Raw genomic sequence first — 21816 nt, forward strand, 5'->3', positions numbered from 1 at the left:
CGGAGCAGGGCCGGACCCCTCGCGGCGGCGGAGCTGGAGCTGGAGCCGGAGCCAAGCCGGGCCCGGCCGGGCCGGGCCGGGCCGGGTGCGAAGAGCAGCAACAGCAGCCGCCGCCGCCCCGGGCGCAGACCGCCCCCTGCGCGGGGAAGAGCAGCGCTAGCTCTCCCATCAGGGCGCGCGCGGGAAGCCGGGGGCGGCCGGCCGGCTGCGACCCCGCCTCCCGGGCAAGGGGTGGGGCGGGGCGACCCCGCCCAGCCGCCAGCTCCGGAGTGTGACGTTGCCGCGGGGACCCCGCCCCCGGTGACGGGAAGGGGGAACGTTGGTGCCACGTGACGCGCAGCAGCCAATGGCGAGGCGGCGTGCCAGCCCTGCCGGGCGCAAGGGAGGGGTGTGGGTGGGAGGGGGAAGAGGCCGCGGCCGCCGCCGGGAGCCGGAGCGGGGGGAGCGGCAGCGCGGAGCGGGGACCCCGGAGGCCGCGCCGCTGCGGCCCGGCGCTGACCGCCGGCCATGCCGAATAAAAACAAGAAGGAGAAAGTGAGGGGGGCCGGGGGGGCAGCGCGGAGCGAGCCCGTGGCGGGGAGGGGGCGCGGGCCCCCCGGGGGAGGGGCGAGGAGCTGCCTACGGAGGCTGGCGAGGGACGCGGAGGGGCGTCCCGCTCCCGGCGCTAGGGGGAGGCGGAGCCTAATCCCGGGGATGCTGGCGGGGAGCTCCTTGCCTCAGTTTCCCCGCGAGGGGTGGTGCCCAAGGAAGGGCTAGGGCTGGGACGAGCACAGCCCTGCTCGGCAGCAGCCGGGGCCCCCTTCACCCGCCTCGTGCCGTTATTTCTAATGTCAAAATCAGCCCCCAGCCCCGAGTCTGGCTGCAGGAGGGGAGTCGCAGCATGCCACGGGCCTCAGTTTCCCCAGGGTTTGTGGTGGGAGGTGACTTGGGCACAACCCGCCTCCTCCTCCTCCCTTCAGGGCTGCCCTGAGGTAACCAGGTCCAGCCTGTTCCATCCCTGGTCCGGTGCAAGCGACTTGCCCTAGTTGCCCTGGCTTCATGGGTGAGGCTGGTGCAGCCCCGGGGGGGAACCTGCCTTTTTCCGCCAAGGCGAGAAATGGGGCAGAAGCTGGAAGCGCTGTGACGAGCCTTCTTCATTTGCAGGAGCCTGTGAAATCGGGGAAGAGCGGGAAGAGCGGCAAAGATGGGCAGGATAACCAAGAGCATGAGGTAAATGTCATGAAGGCGCGGCATCTTCCCAAACGTGACGCGGTCTTCCCAGATAATGAACGGAAGGAAGCTGCCTCGTACGGAGCGCGGCCGAGTTCCTGGTGATGGGACGGGGAGGGGACCCGCGCGGAGGTCAGGAAACTATGAAGGTTCCTTTGAGGGAGGACAAGAGATCTGTCGAGCTGCTTGCAACTCATGGGAAACGCTCTCAAGGTGTTTCTCGAATTAAAATAGACTGGGTGGACTTCGTGGCTTGCTTTGTGCTTTCAAGAACCCATCGCTTTTCTTCTTTTGCTTTTGTCTGCCTTCATCAGCTATTTGGGGCATAACTCTTATCCTTGCCTTAGCCTTCTAGTCAGGTAATGGGCTTGCCTTTTTTTTTTAAAGCTGCCTACTCAGATTTTTTCACCTGTTAGTTTATCTTCCTCCACAGTTTCCAAAAGCTAGCATCTAGTTCAAGAGAGCCCATCAGTAGCCTGTTTCAAGCTGGACTTGAATGTTTCTAGTTCGTAGCATCCACCTTTCTGTATCTAATGATTTTGCTTTTTATAACCATCTACTGAAGTGTTTCACTTCTGACTGACAGTTCTGCTATTGCTGCTGCTTTGTTCCTTTTATCATCTTGCTGCCTTGCTCTCAGCTCTGCCCACCAGCTAGGTATGATGGTTTCAAAGGGGTCAATTAAATTGTTACTCACACTCCTTCCCACAGAACCTGAAAACATCCCATTAATAGAATCTCTCTGTTTGGAAATTCCAAACCCTGTAATGTTTTAGTGAGTTCTGAAATTCCTTAAAATACATTCACGCTAACCTGAACATATACTTTCACTGAAAAATCCCATGTCTTCCATGTTCCATGGGTGTGTTTGTTATGTCTTTGCTCAAAACATTTCTTTGCTGCATTATGATGTAAACAAACTGTTTGCATTTTTATCCTGCAGAGCAAGTGCTCTATTTGTAGGGAGCTTCATTGAGATTTTATCTGTGTTGCAGATAAAAATATTGTATAAGGTGCATCTTACCAGTATTAGTTTATTCATAGCAAACTGCTAAGTAACCAAATCATAAATGCTCACTGATTAATCTGCATTAAGTTTTGAAATTTGGTCAAGGGAAATAGGCTTTAACAGTAGCTGAAGTTTCTCAATATGAAATAACATTTGCAATAGTTTGCAATAATTTCATTTTATAAATACTCAGTCTCCCCTGCTTGAGTTGCCTAGCTTCAACTTAATTGTATGACATTTAAAGAAACACTTTTTTTTTTTTTTTACTAGGGTTGCACTTCATTAGCAATTATGACAAAAAAAGGTTTTTAAAATCAGTGTCTTTATAGTATATAACTGGACTAGTTTATCCAAGTTGCCCTTATAGAAGAGATTTCTAGGAACTTTTTAATTGACACTTGTTGCTGAGATCAGCTTTCATTTTTTTCCCAATTACTGTGAGCAAACTATAACAAGTTCTCAAATTTTAAGTAAGAGGTGAGAGTTTCAAACACTGAATAGCTTGCATGTGTGGTTTGTTGTGATTTCTTACTGTATTTGCTAATCAAATTTCTGGGTTATTTCTATATGTGAAATTTCCTGCCAGGCAAACCTTGCTGAGGAAGAGCATGCTGTTCTGCTTCAGCATGTAGCTTTTTGTAAAGTAATATATGGAAGAGCAACCCAGACACCATCTTTTTAGGTCCCTGAGGATGCCTTGTGGTACAGGAGGGGGAGAGTGGGATGGGAAAGGAACTGGAATACTGAAAAGGATGTAGTCTGAAAATGTGATGTGCTTTAGCATCTCCAACCAGCATGGTCTAACCAAAAGATCTTGAAGACATGAACACTTTAATGTATCAGCAACATTATTGACAGAATAATTGTATTATAGTATGATATAAACTTAACATTTTTAGAATAAACATTTAGTATACATTTTGGTTACAATCTGCTATGTACATGCAGAGAAAATAGCTTACTGATCAAAGGCAGGTCCTGCCAGACCAACCTGATGGCCTTTTATGACCAGGTAACTAAATCCCTGGATGATAGTGTCGCTGTGGACGTAGTCTTTCTGGACTTTAAGAAGGCTTTTGACACTGTCTCTCACCCCATTCTCATTAATAAATTGAGTGACTGTGGCATTGATGCCTACACAGTTGGATGGGTCAAAAATTGGCTGATGGGGCGCACCCAGAGAGTGGTGGTGGACGGGTTGTACTCAGCCTGGTGGGATGTGAACAGTGGGGTCCCCCAGGGCTCGGTCCTGGGGCCTACACTGTTCAACATCTTCATCAGCGACTTGGACAAGGGGGTAGAAAACACATTGTCCAGGTTTGCCAATGACACCAAGATGTAGGGAGAGGTTGGCACACTCAAAGGGAGAGAGAGGCTGCAATGAGACTTAGACAGATTACAGAAGTAGGCAGATGGTAATAGGTTGGGGTTCAATGTAGATAAATGCAGGGTGCTGCACCTGGGGAGAAGGAATCCACAGCATACATACAAGCTGGGGAGCTCCCCCCTTGTGAACACAGAGGTGGAAAGGGATCTTGGAGTTGTTATTGACTCCAAGATGAACATGAGCCGCCAATGCCAGACCGCAGCCAACAAAGCCAACCGCATCTTGTCGTGCATCCAAAGATGCATGTCAAGCCTGTCCAGAGAGGTGATACTCCCCCTCTACGCGACATTGGTCCGGCCTCAACTGGAGTACCGCGTCCAGTTCTGGGCACCACACTTTAAGAAGGATGTGGCCTGCCTTGAGCGGGTGGCCCTCCTCTGAACCCTCTTGGTTGGAGGGCAAAAGGGCAGGTCCTATGAGGAGAGGCTGAGGGACCTGAACCTGTTCAGCCTCAGTAAGCGGAGGTTGAGTGGAGATTTGGTGGCTGCCTACAAACTCTTTAGGGGAGATCAGCAGCAAATAGGAAGAGTCCTATTCCCCCCAGCAGCACCTGGGGTGATGAGGAACAATGGCCAGAAGCTGCTGGAGAATAGGGTCAAGTTAGAGATTGGGAGGCACTATTTCACTGTAAGAGTAGCTAGGATCTGGAACCAACTTCCTAAGGAAGTGGTCCTTGCTCCTACCTTGGGTAAATTAAAAAAGAAGTTGGATGAACACCTGTCTGGGGTTGTGTGATCCCAGCGTGTGCTCTTGCCAGTGGCAGGGGGTTAGACTAGATGATCTATTCAGGTCCCTTCTGACCCCTAACTACTATGAAACTATGAAAATATTGAGGACCTGGGGGTTTCATGAGGTTATATTGATGTACAACTTTGTTGTGGATTCTAGTGAAGTTAGATGTTTTTGAAAAAAAAACAAACAGATGCATGCAAATTCTGTTCAGGAAAAGCAGTCTTTAAAATATAGCCTACTTATGTATCTACCTCTGCCTAATAGATATTTGGGGTGTTTTTAAATCCTTCTGTAGGCTCTGATCAGGTCTGGAAATGTACTGGCATATGCTGTGGGCTTTTTTTTCCCCCAAGTGAATGCAGTGCATGTGAAAAGTGCCAGATTGCAGGGACTAGAGACTGTCCTCTATTCAAAGAACAGGGACAACACAAGCTGCAGCATCCCACAAATTTATTATTTATAGATATTTCTATAGCACTTATCTGAATGCATGATACTTTGGACATCTATAGTATCTTTTGTCTATAGAGCTCAAATTGCTTTATCAGAATGCATTATTATTTTCAGTTTATAGTTGAGAAAACAGGAGTTTAGCATAAAGAAATTTCTTTTTTTCTGTGTAGCAAGTTGCTGCCTAAAACAAGACTTCAACTTTGTTAATGTTTTGCCCAACTCATTACACAGCAGTGCCTGTCGAATATATTTCAGCCCTGATACAGGATTGCTTCTGTAGTATGATGGTGCGTCAGTTTGCAAGTCCATTTACCTGACCTCCATGTTGAAACCAACTTAGTGACTTCTTTGTTGTAGTTATTTACCAAACTGAAGTCATTGTACTTGGGTCCAGCACTGTAACTAGCAGTAAGTGACCTGGAGCACAAGCCCCACATGCTGGCTATGGAGTTGGGGCAGCACTTGTGGGAGGAGGTGAGACTCAGGGCTGGCTTGAGGTTAGGTAAAAGGCAGGGTAGGTTTGTACCTTAGACTAAGTTGCAAATCTACTGCTTTCTATCTAGCTTCAAACAAATGTGGGTAGTTATCTCTCTCAACAGTGTGTGCCATTACTCCATGCCTCATTCAATATACAGTAAGGAGGTTGCATTAATACCCTGCCAACACTCCTCCCCGCCCCCCTGAGCAACGTGTCTTTCAGGGCTTTTGGGGCAGGGTCCAGGGTGCAAGCAGACCTTATGATTTATGCCTCTGCTTAGGCTACCAAGCATCTGATGGTAACTATGCATAACCTTTATTGACTTTGGCAACTGATTTTATTTCAGCTAAAGTTCTTGACCCTTTTTACTTTAGAAAGACTATGGATTGTCTAGTTTTTCTTCATTTTGGATCTGTTGAAGGTTAGTTATGAAACGTGACTGTTCTAAGCTCTGGTAGTTAAATGTTGTGGTGCTGAATATATTTTCTTCTCGCGCTGTTTATTAGATGTTGATATCTAGCCCAAAGCAAAAATGTTAAGCTGTTTGAATAAAAATCTTTTACCTTATCATAGCATTAAATGCAAAAGCTTATTTAAAGAGATTTGAGTTAAGAATATATCATCATTAATTGTGGGGAAAGTAATTTCTAAGTCATGCCTTAAATCCAGCAGTGAAGAGTCAGTATCAGGGCACCGACATTTCCTAAATGGTGCTAAATAACTCCTGTCATCAGTAACATAGTAGAAAAGTACTATAGAGTCTAGGCCTCTCATTTTGTATTAGGGTTGATAGATGGGATGTTTTTTATTTTTTTTAAACTGAAAGTTCAACACTTAAAATTTCCGTTTCATAGACATTAGGGCTGGAAGGGAACTTGGAAGATCATTGGGTCCAGACCCCTGCCCAAAGGTTAGGAAGTCAGCTGGGTCAGATGACCCCATCAAGATAAGCATGCAGGCATTTCTTAAAGTTATCCAGAGTAGGTGCTTGCACCACTTCTAGGGGGAGTCTATTCCAGACTCTGGAGACTCAGATGGTAAAGAAGTTTTTCCTTATGTCCAATCTAAAATGGTCTTCCAACAGTTTGTGTCCATTAGACCTTGTCTTCCCTTGGGGTGCCCTCGTGAACAGACATTCTCCCAGTTTCTGATGCACACCCCTTACGTACTTACTAGCCGATTGCCTGTCAAAAATGGCGGATGAATTTCAAATAACGCCACTGCTCACAGTAGCAGGGTAATTGTCTTCTCACAGTACCCAGGAGTCTGGCTCCTGCTTTTCCTCAGCTGGTCCCTCCCTCTGGCCTTCCCTCTGCGCTGGGTTCCCAGTGCTCTTTAAGAGCATGACAGACAGACAGACATGGATAGATAGATATATATGGGGTGCTGGGTGGTAGTGCTTTGTTGTGTTGCCGCCCTGCCTGTCCCCAGTTATTCATGGTAGGCAATTTGTTATATCTGTATTGCAAATTGCCATCATGAATGACCGGGGGGCGGACACAACAAAGCACCACCATTCAGCACCCCATGGTGCTGCCGCCCTGCCACCAGCCCCATGCCCCCCTCCCCACTTGCCGCATCTGAGCCTGTGAGCCCCCCACCACTCCCACTGCGGCCCCGTGTGCACCCCCATCCCTTGCTGCTCCACCCTGCGCTGCTGCCGGCTCCCAGGAATGGGGTGGGGTGGGGGAAGGAGAGCTTGCACGGCCACTGACACCCAGCAGCACACCATATGCCCCCCTCCCTGCCTCTTCCCTCCCTCCCCGCCACTTCCCCCTCTCTGCCAGCTGTTGTTGAGGCCAGGTGGTGGCAGCAGGGCAGGGAGTGGGGGAGCGGTGCAGCGGCAGTGAGGGGGCTTTGCCACTGGAACCCCCCTTCCCCTTACCGCTACCAAGTTCCCCCTGAGCCTACACTTCTCCAGGCTGAAGAGTCCCATGCCTCTTCAGGGCAACCAGGATCTGGAACCAGCTTCCAAGGGAAGTGGTGCTGGCTCCTACCTTAGGGGTCTTTAAAAGGAGGCTTGATAACTACCTAACTGGGGTCATATGAGCTTAACTTAGTGAGGGTCATATAAGCCCAGTATTCATTCCTGCCCAGGGCAGGGGGTCGGACTTGATGATCTGCTCAGGTCCCCTCCAACCCTACATCTATGAATCTATAAATCTCTCAGCCTGTCCTCATAAGGCCTGCTCTCTTGACCTCTAATCATGTGTGGTTCTCCTCTGGACTCTCTCAACCTTCTCCATGTCTTTTCTAAAGTGTAGAGCCCAGAATTGGATTTTTACAGCACTGTAGACCAACTACAAGGGTCCCTGTAGACATGCACCTTTTTATTTTAATAAATATAGTAGTACAGGCTCGGGCTTTTTTGTGTGTGTATTTAAACCATATATACAGAGGAGGAAACTCTGGGCCTGACCAAGTAACACAAATTGAGAAGTATCATAAAATAAAATGATAAAGGAAAAAATATATTTAAAGAACATGATTAAGGGTCTAGTATCAAGTACCAAAATTATAGGCTATACAGGATACCCTTAATTTGACCCTATTTTGAGTATAGTTTATGATGCATATCATGTATTAAGGCTTTAATTACACGACCATATTCAATTTTTTCCATTTCTCTCCAGCCTCATTCCGTACACAGTAAGGAGGTTGTTTGCTCCATTTTTTTCCTATAACGTTTAGTACTATATGCTATTTTCTGCATACTGCCAAGACTTCTCACTGGATACAGGATTAATACTTGTAATTAGTGATAGTTTTTTCATTATCTTTTATTTGATTCCCCATTATAACATCTGTTTTAATACACATCGGTGAATTTGGTATTCACAGTATCTTACTGAGGTGAGTAGATGTGGGTATCACTGTCTTAGGGTGCTCCAAAGGTGTAGTGGGGGCAGTTTAGAGTGGTTCTGAAAGGCGTTCTAATTAAAGTGCCCACAGCATCACATTTATTCAGCATCCTGTGCTTCAAAACGGTGGTGGGGGTGCTTTAACTAAAGCTTGTTCAACGAGCCTTAGTTAAAGTATTCCCACCACCATTTTGAAACACAGGGATTCTGAATACACGTGACCTGGAGGCTGTTGGAACATACTAATTAGCATGATTTAGCAAACGTGCAGCTGATGTGATTAGTCAAGTCTGCTCTGACATGTGGTAATTAGCATGCATTAGAACAGAGCTCTGTCATGTGTGTAGGTGCCCATAGATCTGGAGAGTTTGGTGTGGGAGTTGGCACTCAATTTGTCCCAGATTAGGCCAGGATTGAAATGGTCTCAGTTTGTGTTCAGACTTAAGTTTGAGCCACCATTAATTCTAACCACCACTAACTCTTGAACACCTGCCTTAAGGAGAATCAAAAAGATATGGTTAGCTGTCTGGCATCTCCAGATAGTGGAATTTGGTTCAGTTGGCTTGACTTATGTCATTTAAGTAGTACATGGCAGAAACAGGGACTGAATCAAGTTTTCCAGGAACCAATTCAGTTGACTTAACCATAAGATTGATCCTTTCTTTTCCAGAGATTGGTCTCTCTTTGCTTTGTTCCTGAAAGCTTCTCATTTCATCAACAAATGAGACAGGGGTCCTACAGATATCTCATTCATTACAAAATTTATGATTCATCCCCAGAGTACAACCTGTTTGGTGCACTGAATGAGACTAGTCCTGTGTTTTAAAAATAAGATGTCATCATGTAATACATTATATGATCTTTAATTGCACGTGTATAATATTATAGTCTTTAATTTCCTAGAGACGTGTACTTTGCCATTGGGTTTCACAGTGCAGCAAAGGAATTTTGAGAATCTGGGATAATCAGTTTAAGTCCAGGTTTTGTGGGGGATTGTGCTGTAATGATCAGACTCTTCTGCCATATACCTTGCCTCTTTTTTTCATCTCCACCCTTTCATCACATTTAGGCTTCATCCTTTTTTTTTCTCTGTATGTGGAGGAAGCAAGAATAGTAGGTAGGGGTGCACCAATAGAGATTGTTGGGGCTGATACCAGTAGCTGATTTTTTAAGGAGGCATATTGGCCAATACTGATCCGATTTCCAATACCAGCCTAGTAGCTGGGAGAGCTGGCAGTCTGGTGTGGTGGGAGGGGGAAGGGGCATGGGGGGGCAGATGAAGGCCCCTGCTGTGAGGGGAGGAGTGGGGCAGGGGTTGGGGCAAGCATTGCCCAGGTGGAGCAGGTGTGGGACGGAGCCACAGCACGTCGGGGGCGGGGGGGAGACACGGCTGTCCCTGCCCGTTGCTCATCCTGGCACTTCTGTGCCACTGGTCTGGGACTTGCCTGCTCGTCCAGTGGCTCCCGCCACTCTTCTGGGGGAGGTGGGGGGACCCCTGGATCTGGGCAGGCCAGCCAGGAAGAGCTCCGCCTCACGCATATTCAGGGACATGTGCCCCTCCCCTCTCCCTCATGCCCTCCCAGATGAGCAGCAGGGGCGCCAGACCAGTGGCTCCTGGATGAGTGGTGCACAGCAGTGGGAGCTGCCCCCCCCCCCCCCCCCGCATCCTCTGGACCATCTGCAGCTCCATCCTGGCTGGGCAGCGCTTACCCCAGCCCCACTCCTCCCTCACCACAGGGGTCTTGATCTGCCCCCCCATGCCCTTTCCCTCCCCCCTCCCCTTCCACTACACCAGACTTGCCAGCTGTATGTAGCTCTTCAAGCTGCCCGGCTGTGCTCCTTGCCTGCATGCTGCACTACAGCTGTGCACACGCACAGGCATTTATTGGCCAAATTATCGGCCACATCAGGCAGATTTCTGATGCAATAAATTTTCTTTATTTTGGTGTTGATCTAATATCGAACTGATGTATTGGTGCGCCTCTAATAGTAGTCTTGCTGCTTGCAGTTCCCGTGTTCACTACAATTGCAACAGCAGTTCTGCTCAGCAGCCATAGCTTTGGATTGGGATGTTTCAGTATAGCCTGTAGGAGGACAGTTTCGGACCAGGATTCCATTGTTCTGGATGCTGTGCAGTCCCTGCCTCCAAGAGTTTACAAGTTAGGTATATGGGAAGGCAGTAGGATACGGACAGGTGGGGCAATACAAGGAAATATACAATAGTGGTTAGCATGATCAGACACTTCCTCCCCCCCACCCAAGATGAGCTGTGGCTCTGTCGCACACCTGCCCCACCTGGGCAGTGCTTGCCCCAACCCCTGCCCCACTCCTCCTGCACAGCAGGGGTCTTTGTGACCTGATAATATGGCAAGTTTTACTTGAGGGAGTTTGAGGGAGAAAATTACTTTAATTCAGATTAAGTTTGGGTTTTTTCCTTGTTTTTATTTAACACAAATTCATTCCACATGCCTGAGAGAAACTTGGGATTTTCAGGGATGGAGGAAATGTCTGAATATTTATACTTCAGATAAAAGCAAATGTTTCCAGACTCATCTAGTCAGCTTCGGTTTACCTATCAAAGATCTGACTTAACGTTTCTGATATTTGTTTCTTCCAAAAGCTTTGCTATGTTTAGGATTTCTTTATATAAGTAGAACAAGTAGAAGCCCTTCTTTTTCTTTGCAGGTCACCTTTTAACTCTTGCAGTAGCACAGATGTATCCTGTTTAGTACATTCATTGTAGTCAGCTGTCAGAGCAATTTAACCTGTTTTATTCTGCATATGTTTTTACACCATACAGATAACTGCAGAAACTAAGCATCTTCCAGTTTTGCATTACATTAATATGACTACATCTGTCGTGTGTTTGCTCTTTCATTCTTTTCTTGTAAGGAAGAAATGAGTAATGGAGTATCTGTTTCTGGTAGTGCTTTTTTTTTTTTGGTTTTATTTGTTCAGCAGATACACAGGTTGATCTATGTTAGAAGACAATCTTAGAGAAACATACCTTCTACTTTTCTTGGGTTTAGTTTCAGGTAGCTTTTCCTCTGTGAGCCAGATTTCTCAAACACTGGCCCACCTTCAGTTGCTTCAGTGTGGTTGTATGTGGTATAATACAGTGATTCTCAACCAAGGTGCTGCAGCACCTTAGAGTATTATGAGATCTTTTTAAGGGCGCCATGTAATATTAGCACTTTCAGGTGTAAAAATACCTAACCATGATTTAGAACATGATCTTGAACATTTCAAGTAGGAATCCATAATGGCAAAAGCTTTCTGACCACTTTGGTCTTTCTGAATTATTTGCAACAGAAGATGTCATATAATCAAGTGAAGACTACTATGATGTCCCTTCTTAGGCATATTCAACTTAAAGAAAAGGTACTCATTTCCTTCAACCTCTTGCCTTCCAGGCCCTTTATAATTTTTGTTGCTCATGTCTAGACTCTCTAACTTCTCCATGTCCTCTTTAAAATGTGAAGCCCAAAACTGCACAAAATACTCTAAATGAGGCCTAACCAGTATTGAGTAGAGGAGCACTATCAGCTCCTTTGTCTTGCATCTGATGCTTCTGGTGACACATCCCAAAGCTGCATTTGCCTTTTGTTCAGCTGCATCATATTGCAGATTCATCCTGAGCCTGTGATCTCCCAGATCCTTTTCCATAGTGCTGCCAGCCAGGTGTCACTCACCTTGTATTTGTATTTTTGATTAGTCTTCCTGAGGTGCATCACCTTGCATTTTACTTCATCTTGTTAGCTGAAGCCCACCTTTCCATTCTGTCAGGACCCCTCTTAGTTGCACTCCTTTCCTCCAGCATGTTCACAGTCCTTCCCAGTTGCATGTTGTCTGCAAATATTCAAGAAGCTATCAATTCCAACATCTAAATTCTAATATAATAAAAGCCTTGTCTGTGAGTCTGTCTGTCTGTAATGCTCTGGGCCAACTGCTCGTGTGCCGCCCACAGGGCAAGCAGCAGTTGGCTAGTCCGGACCGTGACAGACAGACAGACAGGAGGAGGCAGAGGTGGTCGGGGGCCATTAGCGGGCTAAGTGACCGGAGACGTGGCCGTGTGACACACGGCCTGCCGGGGAGCACAGCACATCGTACTGCGCCTGCTCCCCTCCCTGCCACCTTCCATTCCCTCTCCTGTTGTCAAGAGGCATGGCACAGTATGCCCCTAGACCACAGCCGGCAGGGAGCAGGAAGCGGTGGGGAGGAAGGGAGCAGCCACGTGGTGCGGTGTGGCCCTGCTGCAGCATGCCCCACCACACTGCGCCTCTGCCTGCCTACCCTGGTCCCGACTGCCTCTGCCCAGGGAGGGGGAGCGGGGTAGGGGGTGGTTGCACACTACCGGACTTGGAGTGGGGGCAGCGTGGGGTGGCAGCTATGCCCACTGCATGCAGGCTTTCCCCGCGACCTTCCTGGGAGGTGGCGTGGAGTTCAAGGGGGGGGGCAGTACACAGGGCCAGATGTGTGGGAGGCGGGGCACATGCCCCACCCTCCCTTTTGGCTCCCCTGTGCTGAGCCCCTGGACAAGCCTCTGGGCTCTGATTGCCCCACAACACAACCCAGCTGGGGCCCCATTCACAGTGACTGGGGCACCAGCCGGGCCGGTTTGTAGGGCAGTTGAGCCCAGCGGCTCCTCCAGTGGAGTGGTGGAGGAGAGCCTAGGGAGGGGCCGTGGCCCCCTTGGTCTGGGCACGGGGCAAGGGCAGGCTGTGCTCAGCCTGTGCTCCTCACCTTGCTGCTGCCTTGATAGTGGCACGGTGCTTGCTTGGAAAAGAAAGGTTTAACACTACCCAGCAGTTGCCAGTGTATCCAAGCTGAATTTCTGTTGTGCCAGTTAGATAATTAATTGTATGCCTGAAAAAAGAAAATTCCTTCTCTGAATAAGGTGAAGAGTTGTATCAGTTGCTCACTAGTCCTTCACAAGCTAGGAATGGCATAATCATTTCTTTGCTGTGGTGCCTCAAAAAAACCCAACAAAGTTTTATGGTCTAGTGTGCAATGACTAATGCATATCATACACTGACCAACGTTCATCTCGCCATTCCTTTGCATTCCACTGTCTGCCTGTGTCCATCTGTTTCTTAGGCTTGAATTATAAATTGTTTGAGGCAAGGACTGTGTTTTTGTTCTGTTCACACATTGCCTGGGACAGTGGCTCTCGACCTTTTTAGACTCCAGGCACTCCTCTGTAATTTTGAGGTGATTGGTACCCTAATTCAGAAATGAATTTTACTACCTCCTTGCACAGAGGCCGACTGGCGGACACAGATGGGAAGGAAATAGAGGAGAAACAGGAGCTGGGCAGGGATGAGTGTGTGCTTGCTTCTTCTGCGTATGGGGTTTAGCAGTGAGAAGGGAGGAGTAGCAGTCAGACAGGGACATGCTGATCTCCTTGTCCAGGTGCCCCCCCCCCCCCCCCCCCCCCCCCCCCCCCATATCGTTCAAAAGAGATCCCTTACCCAGGGTGCCACGGCACCTCAGGTGAGAATTCCTGGCCCAGAGCCACAGGGTCTGGGTCCATGACTAGGGCTCCTTCTGGCTCTGATAATACAAATAGCTCTCATTCATAATACAGGGCTTTTTTACACGTGCAAGTGTTGCAGTACTGGGTGCTTTTTGAAAAGCGCCCAGCGCTGCAATGCTTACAATTGTATAAGTGGTGAAATGCACGAGTGCTGAGAAAATGGTGGTGGCACCTTGGAGGTGCTTTAGTTCAAAAGTGCACCACCACCATTTTCTGTGCACTGACACACATTTTGCCACTTATACAACTGCACACACGCAGTGCAGTTTGCCTCAGCTTGCATGTGGAGCAGACTTGATTAATCAAGTCTGCTCCAAAGCAGCAGATCTCTGGCGTGCCACGGTGGGGTGGGGAGAAGTATGTGTATAAATGCCCCTTGTTGCCAAATAGGCACTTTTTTTTTCCTTTTTGCCCTTGAATAATCCAAAACAGCACACAAAATAAGTACAACACAGAAATAACCTGGCATTTTTTTCTGATGTTGGGGCAAAGGAAGTAAGCGCAGAAGTCTTGCTTGCACTGTTGTCTCTGACCAGTTACTAAGTTTCCACACACACAACACAACACAACACACACCTGCCCCTCAAAATTGGGGTGTATATTTTAAGTAGGGAAGCTCTTTTCTTCAGGAGAAAAAAAGCAGGCCTGGAGACATCATTCATGCTGTGCAGCTGCTAAGATGGCAGTGTCTTGTTAGCCATTTTGCTGCCATAGCTATTGGCTGAGCCTTGTAGCTTGTGCCTGAAGGAGCAAGTGAGCTGTGCTAGTATCTTGTGATGTGGAAACAACACATTATTTACAGAAAGGTATATAAAATAACTACTTACAGTAAAGTGCTAACAGTCTTGCTGCTGTCCTTGCAAGGGTTTAGGGCCTAACCATGTGTGATATAAAGTGTTTATGTCCAAGAAGTGTGATATCCCAGGAGACAGTCTGGTTGAGGTAGCTGCCACCAGGGACTTCCTAGTGCCACGCTTCCTGAACATTGTCACATAATCATCCATGCATCTGGAAAAATCCCTTTTTCTACACTCTGCCTGGCAAAAACAGGATGAGTGTTTTATTTCAGGGCATGTTATATATAAGTAAATACAGTACATCACAAATAAAGTTTTATCCTGCTGTTAAAAAGCAGGTATATTTTAATGAGATTTTGTTAAATTTAATATATGAGACCATGCAATTATGAAATCTTACTTGTAAAATGCCCAATTATCAACATTTATTAATTTATACCAATTAGTACTTTTTCTTTTAAAGAAAATGCATATCTTTCTCTACATCTTAGTGCTGTGGGCGTTTAACTGAATAAATCCATTTCATTAAACAAATCTGGTACTTTCTCTCCTGGACCCAGAAATCTGGAAAGTGCAGTGTTAACAAATAGCAAAGTATAATAAGGAAATAAATCATAAATTTCATTAGCCATTTTCTTTCTTTGCTGTGAGCCATTTTGTTGGAGAGCTTTACCCTGTTGATGTGGGAGACGGTGTAAGACTGCTTAAAGCAGTAGCTGGCAATGTTTTTCTGGCCATGGGTTGGGATGACCCACCTTGGGTCCAAAGCTGGCTGGGTAGGACCCAGTTGCTGCAGCTGAAGCTGCCTGCCTCCAAACACTTCCAAAGTGGCTCTGGGCCAGTTCTACAGGCTGTAGGTTGCCAACCACTAGCTTAAAGTATTGTAATCTGGTTTGAATTCTGATTTGCGCTCTGTAAATTAAATACACTTTTCCTGTGGTTACCTACTATAGAAATGTGTACGATACTAACTTGTAGTGCAAGAGCCTAATGTCATATTGTAAGTACAGTACAGCTGTCTTCTTAGAGTAATACTGTAAATGCGCAATAGCCTCAGATGTAGTAGTTGTTCATGAACTGTACTTTGAGAGAATTCACAACTGTTGAAAAGTAAAACTTTTCAAATTTTTGGAATGAGAAAAGCAGTAACATTTCTTCCAGGAGTGCTAGTTCATTTACAGAATTAAGGCTTTATGTAAAAGAGTTTGGAGGAAATCAAATAAAGTCAGACTATTTCAAGAGGAGTGTTTTACTCTGCTCTTGCACTCCCTATCCTCCAACCTAAAACAAAACAGGGAGAGAATACTAATGTTCTTACACTCCTTCTTGGTGGCATCTAGCTATAAACATTCAGTTTTTAGTCTAAATGGTGAAAGTTAATGGCTGTACCCACATTTTGGCATCTTGTATAGATACCTAGATCTGTCTCAGGCTATTAGATTTTGCAAACATATCATCACTTTTTTCGTCTTGTGATGGAGTTTAATCACATTCTTTAAGTGCTTGTTTTTAGGAGTGGAAAGTGCAACAGTTTATCAGTACTTGTAAGAGTTAGCTCTCATTTAATAATTAAGTGTCCTTAATTTGAATGTAATGTACCTATTAACATTTTCCAGTGGGGGGCGGGGTTATTTATATATGCCTGACAGTTTCATAGAATTTTATGAAAAGTTCTAATTTCTGAGTTTTTTCATTTTGTATACATCCCCTATCAGTGGAGACATTTTTGCATTACAGCTCTTTTGTATGCTATTTGTCCCAATACTAATGAGTAATCAAAAAACTCCATGAGGGCAAGAACTAATGAGCTGTTCTTGTTTGTCAGTATAATAATGTAAGCCTGGAAAGCTGGCTATTTGTAGATGTCAAGGCAAGCAGTCTCCAAACACTTTAGTCCCTCTACCTTTCTAAGTATTGAAATATTTTATTGGCCCCACAGTGTTGAAAACCAGCTTTAACAAAACTTTATGGCTTCTGGAACAGATAGTAGACTTCTAAGCAGCAGTGGTACAAAGCTGTAAATGAAAATACTGAAAAGTGGAAGGGGAGGAGAAAGGCAGCAAGGGAAGGCAAATAAAACTTTTATATTGTTGAAGTATTTTTAATGACATTTCTATTGACCAGGATGTTAAAGAGGGCTTTGTACATAAAGTTACATTATCCTTTTCCTCATTTTCTAACTTTCCATCTACAACTACTTAACTCCATCTTCTTTTCTTGTAAATGTTTTAGTACATTGTTATTTTGGATAACCTAATACCTAAAGGTACTAAATTTGAATGTTGTAAATAATGTAGGAATGTATGCCACATGTAGTTTCTGGGTACATTTTTATTTCAGGTTTTGTGGGGTTTTTTGTTTAAGAATTTATCTGTTAGATGGTACATAACTGGTAAAGACCCTTAGCCCATCTACTCGCCAACAAAAGCAGAAAAGATGAGAAGGGGTAGCAGTTGTCCAGTGCCATTCATCTGGCCTGCAAGGCCAAAAGTTAGAGCACCACTACTTCAGAGTGCTTTTGTTGTTAGCCTTCTAAAAATGTCCTGCCACGTATTCATTTAGTCATCTGAAATTAACTTCCATGTTCAGTGTGCTAAATTGCTGAATGTTTTCTGTTAGAACTTGTGTTGTTGCAAGAGTTTATAGATGGAAGATGTATTGGATGTATTACCATATTTATCCAAATCAAGGATGACTTTGAATTTAAGATGACCCCCCAATAATTCAATTCTGTACATGGAAAATTATAAATGTTACCACTTCCTTGTATAGAATCTAATTATTGGAGGGCCATCTTAAATTTCCATCCCTTATAGGGAGGGAGCTGCCCCTGCTGCCTGATCCCCAGTGGCATCCCTTGACCTGTGCTGTTGTCACACCCCCTGATCCACAGTAGGGCAGGTCATAGGATGGAGCAGTTGTGCATGCTGCTACCCGACTCCCTCCCCCCCCCCTACATGCTGCTACATCCCCTGACCCAGCTACTGCTTATCAAACTAGTGTAAATTAAGAAAAGTTGGTTTTTTGTCTCTGTCTCCTCTAAAATGAAACCAAAAGTAATTGAAGTAAAAGCTTTCCTGCATAACTGAAACTTCAGTATTTTTGAAAATATGAATGTTGTTTGCTCTGTTGTAAAAATAGATATAATACAGTATATAACACTTTTAACACCTCTTATAAGAGGTAAATTGATTTCAGAAATTGTTTCCCCTGGGCATGTCTACACAAGACATTTACGGCTCAGTTGACTAATTAACTACAAAGTAAATGTCTTGGCGTCTACATGTGCACCCTTCTTAGGGCACACAAAACTAATACGCTCTCTGCAGCAGAGTAGTCTTGTAAAATATTTCAGTGCAGGGCTATCCAGCAGGCAGCCCCCACCCTGAGAAACCTTGTGCCCCAGGTAGCCACTTGGCAGTACATGCAGATTTGGGGTGGGGACCAGCCTCATCTCCCTGAGCTGCAGGGTTTCTCAGCAAGGGGACTGCTAACCCCATGCTGAGGCACCCTGTGCCCCAGGCAGCCTCACCTCTCCCACAGCACATGGAGGTAGGGGGAACAGCTGCCTAGGGGGCAAGGTACCTCAGTAGGGCAGCTGCCTGCTGGCTAGCCCTGTATTGAAGCACTGTATGCCCCAGCCAGCTGGGACAGCATCTGCACACGTGTTGCTGTGTGCAAAAATTCCAGAGCAATAAACACATTAATCACATGTGTAGACTCACCCCTGATTCTGTATGTAATACTTTGGGATTAATTGGCTGTTTCTGGGTGAAATTTGCTGCCAATTCCATGTGTGTGGGTCCCTTGTCAGGAGTAAATGGAAAGGATAACTTATCCAAGGAATGTAAATGACCAGAAAGTATTTGCCCATATGGATACAGTCATGTTACTTTTGCTGTGCATGAAATTTGTACTGCCATGAATGCTGAATTAACTATTGACTCAACAGGCATGCATAGATTCAACTGAACCATTTGAGAAATGCATGTGGATGTCTAAGGGAGTTGAACTTCAGACTCTTGCATTTAAAATCATAAGCTCTACTTCTTGACCTAAAGGACTAAGTCTGTTGGTCTTTAGTCAGTATTAGGCCAGCTGACTTCTGATCCAGTTGCTAAATGGGCACGGACCTATGTTATGTTAATGCGAATTGTCAAAATTGAAAGAACATTTTAAATTGCTAAACTGCTAACTAGCTATATTTGATTGTAATAATCTTTTCCAGCTACCTGAGTAGTACATTTAGTTGTATACAATGCACTTATTCCCCACCCCCCAAAACCTAGCCATCCAAAATTGGGGTGTGTGCATTAAGTGAAGAATGTGATTTCTGCTGAACAATGAAGGCAGGGGGTGCTGGAATGGCTGCTTTAGGCTGCCTGGCTCCTTCATGATGGCATGGAGAAAGGGCAGAGTCTGCTATTCAGCCAAAAGCTAGTGCACTGATCTCAAGCTTTTGTGCCTGAGGCACCCCTGGATAGACTTGAGGCAACCCTTGGAAAATGCCAGTTCTTAGTTTTCACTTGTTTTGTGACCACAGAAAAATAACAGAGCAATTCTTTTGTATCAAAGAACTCAGACCACAGTGCATCAAAATGTTTGTAATGCTACATATTCTTATTTGAAATCTCTGGGTTTGTCACGTGAATCTTGTTTGCATGCCTAACAGTGCTAACATTGCATGGTACCCTGCAGCACCCTTGACAGGATCTTGAGTTTTAACCCTGTCACAGCAGCTGTCAAATATACTGAGCAGTCAAAAGGTGCTGCCAATTCAGCTGTGGCTGTAACACCCTGGAACATCTAGTTTTTGGCTGAGCAGGAAAAAGAGGAAGAGTGGTGCTGATGAGTAGATTCTGTCCCTGCTCCATGCTGCCAAACTTCAGCCGTGACTGGAAAAATCTTTCTTTTCCCTTCATTCTGTGTTCCCAAACCAAAGTGTGTGTATTATTTGGCGGGGGGGAGGGGGGAGGGGAGAGGGTGGCACGTAAGAAAATACAGTATTTCAAGTTCTGCCTTGCAGACCTCCATGTAACGCTGCATTTTCCAAGTAGTCCTATGCCAGTATCACAAAGCAGAGCGATCATTAAAGGTTAAAGCTTTGTGTAGCACTAATATGCAGATGATGATCAACTGTCAACTTGGCTGTTGTCCAATGTGTGCTGGCTAAAAGAAATTGGAAGATGAATGAAAAGCAGTTGGCTGAAGTTCAAGCTGGGGTGATGGTAGTTGTTAGTGGTAGCTGAAGGAAAAATCCGTTAAATTCAGCAAAGATTTCTCTGACTGTCAGTAACTGAGAGTTAGAATTTTGCTAGAATCGCCACTTGTGGACTGGCAAATTACTTTAGCAACAAGGGATGCTTTCCTTTATCTCTGACTAGATGGGAAACTCTTTTCCTCTCAGTCAAGGTCCTGGCCACTTTGATTCATGTATTTACCCCATTTTAAACTGCTATAGTTTTCTGAAGTGGCTTTTTAACGTGATACTTAGGAGTCCTTTGTTTTAAATTTGTGCTTGTTAACTCCCATTTTGAGAAACTGGTTAGGGATAGAGAAAACAGGAAAACTAGTTTTCCTGTTTCAAGTAATGAACAGAAACCAGGTGGCAGATGAACATATCCTGTTCTGAACAGTGTAGTGTTCCATTAATTTACAGCGTTCAATTCAGGCATGATATTGCTAAGGCAGCAGTGTTTGTATAATCCAGACAATGCAAGGTAACTAGGCTGTCTTACTATACTGTATAAAGAGCAAAGTTGTAAGCAAATGAGCCCTGAATTTCAGTTTGGGTTGTCACTTTATTTGCTTATATTTCCCCTGCATTTTTAAGTAAACAAAAATGCTGTTTAAGAAAATTACATTTCAGTGAAGTGACTGTTTTAAAGCATTATGGGATTCTTGGGGTTCAAAAATACTTCAGAAAATTCAAGGAAATAAGATTAATGTATAAATAATATTTCCTGTCTTGTATTTTTGTGTAGAACTTGAAGGTTTCAAGTGTCTGGATATGCACTGAAATTTAATGTTAATTGAAATGTTAACAGTGTAAGGAGCTTGTTTATTAAGGCAAAGGTTTGCAAATTCAGCTGTTTCTTTAAACAAAACTATATTTAAGAACAAATTAGGTTGCAAGTAAATCTTGAGCGTGTCTGTAGTTTTCATTGCAAGGCATCCTATTAATTATTCAGTGTACTGCCCAAATTTCCTATTCTGTGCTCGTCTCCAACAGCTGTGTAACAGTAGTCTGCTGTCATTGTCCAAACTCCAAATGCCTCCATTCAGTTATGTGCATAGGGCAAATTCCACCGAAACATTAACGTCTGAAAAACGTGCACTATGTAATTTGTATCTGCTTCTGCAGGTACTAGGTACTAGGTGGTAGTGGCATCTTGCATCGGTCTCTATACTTGATCTGTATGTATACAATAGATTATATTGATAGTGTTTAATTAATTCTCTTCCAGGAAGTGCTCTGTAGAATGCAGAATTAGACAACACTAGTTTACATTTTCAAAACATCCATATTCAAGTGAAACTAATTTCATGCTGAGATGAAATGGTACTTTGCTGACTTCCACACTTAACTCCAGTTGAATTCATTTGACTGCTGAAATATACAGTATTGTCCAGGGCAAGAATCAATTTCTCTTCAGAAGTTCTACACTTTAAAGTACAAAAAACAGCAAAAGGAGAGCAGATTATTTTTGTTGCAAAAAATAAGCGAGCGCTGTATTTCTAAACACTAATGCTTCAGTATAAAATAATTTCTAAATTTGGGAGCTCTCCAAGGTATTTCAGCTAATTTGGAAATGCATTAAAATATTTGCAGTTTAGATCAGTTTATTTTGTATTCAGTTCATTTAGCTTCCTATTCAGGAAATTGTGTCCATCTCATTGTTACAAAGTCTTCATGAAATCAAACAGCATTAGGAAACAGCCTACCAATGCCTACTCTCAACAAACCTGCTTTTCTTTCTTTCTTTTGAGGATTGCAAGTTCTGACAGGTTTTTGTTAGTTGTGTATTTTAATCAGCTTACATGTAGGGAGATCACTGCCAAGTAATGATCTGTGAAGTATAGTGAGCCTAAAGGTAGGAACCATTTTCCTGGACTGATTTAATTTGATCTTCTTCTACATCCATATAGTGACAATTGAGGAAACATTATGCTAAAAGTATTTCACTTCATGAGTAGACAGCAAATTAGCACAAATCTTTTACCATAACATCTTGAAGAAACTGAAGCAACAGAAAAATAGTTACCCTTGACTCCTGCTTAGCTATTGCTGTGATAAGTGTTTATTAGACTAATGTCAGTTGTATTACAGTGGAGATTAGAAGCTTCAGCCAAG

The 21816-nt window shown here is 44.8% G+C and overlaps 1 protein-coding gene across 1 annotated transcript in view; it reads left to right on the top strand.

The window, feature by feature from the left end:
* The first annotated feature begins 416 nt into the window (after nt 1-416).
* PPP2R5C (protein phosphatase 2 regulatory subunit B'gamma) overlaps nt 417-21816 on the top strand; it is a 137789-nt gene continuing 116389 nt past the window's right edge. Inside the window, exons 1-2 of the mRNA XM_006270412.4 lie at nt 417-534; nt 1144-1209. Coding sequence (XP_006270474.2) covers nt 508-534; nt 1144-1209 — 93 coding nt within the window. The 5' untranslated portion in view covers nt 417-507. The remainder of the gene's footprint in view (nt 535-1143; nt 1210-21816) is intronic.

Source organism: Alligator mississippiensis, chromosome 2 (genome assembly GCF_030867095.1).
Source record: "Alligator mississippiensis isolate rAllMis1 chromosome 2, rAllMis1, whole genome shotgun sequence".
Taxonomy (NCBI): Eukaryota; Metazoa; Chordata; order Crocodylia; family Alligatoridae; genus Alligator; species Alligator mississippiensis.